This window comes from Chaetura pelagica, unplaced genomic scaffold, assembly GCF_000747805.2.
Source record: "Chaetura pelagica isolate M959 unplaced genomic scaffold, ChaPel_1.0 scaffold768, whole genome shotgun sequence".
Lineage (NCBI taxonomy): Eukaryota > Metazoa > Chordata > Aves > Apodiformes > Apodidae > Chaetura > Chaetura pelagica.
The window spans coordinates 126,533-129,311 of NW_009954312.1; the positions used below are offsets into that span (position 1 = coordinate 126,533).

Sequence of the window (2,779 nt, forward strand, 5' to 3'; positions counted from 1 at the left end):
AATAGACTACAATAAACACAGTACAACACAATACACTGACAGCTGGCTTTTGCATACTCCAGGCTCAGGTAGGTGACTGTACTGTCTTGTTGCATTGTAAAAATTCTCTCAGTGCAGATGTTCAAGGTGCCTGTCAGATGAAACCTGCAGGACTGGGAGGAGGGCAGCACTGTATTGGCAGTGGGATGGACACAGCCAAAGATGTGACATTATTGTGTCCACCTTTGAGGTCTTCCTCCTCATGTCTGGAGTTGTCCTTCTCACTGTAACTGCCATGGTGAAACTTCATTTCCCTGAACAGCCAGCAGGACACAGCCATCAGGGCCAGGCACACTCCTGGAACTAGAACTGCAACATAGATGGGAGAACACTTTCCTCCTTTCCCTCAAACACCTACAGAATCCAAATCATCACACATTGCAGGAACTCTTTGCACTGCTGCATCTATTCAGCAATTAGCACTTCTGCCAGGTGGACATGATCCTGTCCATGATGGAAGACCAGCACAGTCAGGACAAATGCAAGTACCACCTCCATGGACTGTAGCAGGAGGGAGAAAAGAGTCCCCGGCAGTTTTTGAGATGAGCACATTGTCTGTCCCTGTGTCCAAACTGTCCCCAGTGCCCCACCAGTGTGAGAGGAAACTGGGTCCTCAGAGTCACGGCCATGGGTGTCTCTCAGAATAGCGCTGCGGGTGAACCAGAGGACACATTTGCTCTCTGTTACCCCCCCTTCACCCTCCACAGGGAAATGAGGGATAAGGAAAGGGAGACCAAAAGGTTGGAAACTGAAACCGGAACAAGTTTATTGTAACACAGAAAAGGGAGTAGTAACACGTGCGGTGAAGAACAGCTATCTAAACTTATCTCCTATACGCTTCTCGAAATATATACCAAACCAATCTTGATAATCGCAGGAATAGGTGGGTGAGGGTCCCTTGTGATAAGGCCGACTCAGGAGAGGGGTCCACGGCTCTTCACAGCACCCGACGTAGTTGGATTCTGCAGAGCACGTGGCGAATTCCTCTTCCAGGTGTTGGCAACTCACTGGCTCTGCTCAAACCCTAACAGGTTGGAAAAGCCTGTGAGCAGCAGGGTGTGGATGCAGAGCTGCAGACCTCTGAAGGTGGAAGCTGTCCTGCTGGGTTTGCCTCACGATCCGTGTGAACAGCTGCAGGGCAGCTCTCTGGCCGTGGCGTGCTGCTGGTAGAGCTGGGCTCCTCCTGCTCAGGGCTCACGTAGATAGATGACTGAGCTGCCTTGCTCCACCGCAAAAACCATCTCAGTGCAGATGGTCATATCCGAGGTGTCTGTCAGCTGGAACCAGCAGGACTGGGAGGAGGGCAGCACCGTGAGCTGGCAGTGCCGTGACTGAGGCACGAGAGGCCAGGCTGATCTCACCAGCTCCTGGACTCAGCAGGCAATTTTCTCCACATTTAAGTATGCCTGCGTGCAGAGGGTGCGAAGGAGGCTCAAGCACTTCTCCTCTGGCAGCTTGTTGCTGGGCTGGTGGAGAATGCACTAGGTTTTGCCCAGCAGCTGCTGCCTCCAACACGTGCACTCCAGCAGCACATGGATGCTGGAGCGCCTGGCTGGCAGCTGCCCCGAGGTGTCCAGCTCCAGGCTGAAAGAGTGCCCAGGAGGCGGCTGCAGGAAGACGGGCAGGCGGTACATGATGTTGTTCTCCTCAACACTCCAGACTTCATCAGCGTTGTCAAGCCCAAAGGCAGGCTGCATCTGAGGCATGCAGGTCCTCATGCACAGCACGCTGCAGACATCAAGGAGGTCACCCACCAGCTTCTTCAGCACCTTGCATGCGTCGGGCAGGCAAGACCCATCAACATGGTGTGCACCGTAGACGTCTTCCTCCTCCTTCTCCTTTCTACTGGAGCTGTCCTGCTCACTGGAGATGTCACGGCAAAGCTTCCTTTTCCTGATACGCCAGCAGAGCGCAGCAATCAGGACCAGGCACACTCCTACATTCCACCAAAGCAGCCAGTGCTTCCACAAAGAGCCCAGTGTGTTTTCCTCAATCCTCTCGATCTCCTGATGCAGCTGAATCATCTCCTGACGCAGAAACTCCTCTCGCTGCTGCATCTGCTCATCCACAGCCACTGGTGCCCGGTGGTCCCGGAACACCCCATTGTGGAAGGCCAGCACAGCCAGGACAAGTGCAATGAATGCCTCCATGGCCTGTGGCAGGAGGGAGAAAAGGGGGCTGAGCAGGTCTGGCTGGGAGGGAGCCCGAGGTTGGGTGAGCAAGGCAGGAGCTGCCTGGATGCGGGGGCCGGTGGGAGAGGGGGCAAAGGAGGTGGGAGAGAGCAAGGGCAGGTTTTGGGAGCACTGCTTGTGTGGGAGCCACGGGCTGTCCCAGGGAAGTGCTAGGGCCCTGGTGTGGACAGGCTTGAAGGGGCTGCAGGCCCTGGCTGGGGACAGCATGGGGCCTGTCCTGCCCAAGCCTCCCTGGTGGCCCCTGACTGAGCAGGGCCCCGGGCAAGGGCAAGGGACAGCCAAGCAGAGTCTGGGGAGGCCCCATCCCTGCCACACCATGTCCCGGTGTCCAAACTGTCCCCAGTGCCCTGCCAGTGTGAGAGGAATGGCCATGGGTGTCTCTCAGAATAGCGCTGAGCTGCAGGCCTCTGAAGGTAGAAGCTGTCCTGCTGGGTTTGCCTCACCATCAACGTGAGCAGCTGCAGCGCATCTCTCTGGCCGGGCGTGCTGCTGGCAGAGCTGGGCTCCTCCTGCTCACGGCTCACGTAGATAGATGACTGAGCTGCCTT

General features: G+C 56.2%; 1 protein-coding gene across 1 annotated transcript; it reads right to left on the bottom strand.

The window, feature by feature from the left end:
- Positions 1–1,520: 1,520 nt before the first annotated feature.
- On the bottom strand, positions 1,521–2,189 carry LOC104394484. The gene has a single exon (XM_010004083.1). It carries the CDS (start codon positions 2,187–2,189, stop codon positions 1,521–1,523), a length of 669 nt encoding a protein of 222 aa, XP_010002385.1.
- Positions 2,190–2,779: the final 590 nt, after the last annotated feature.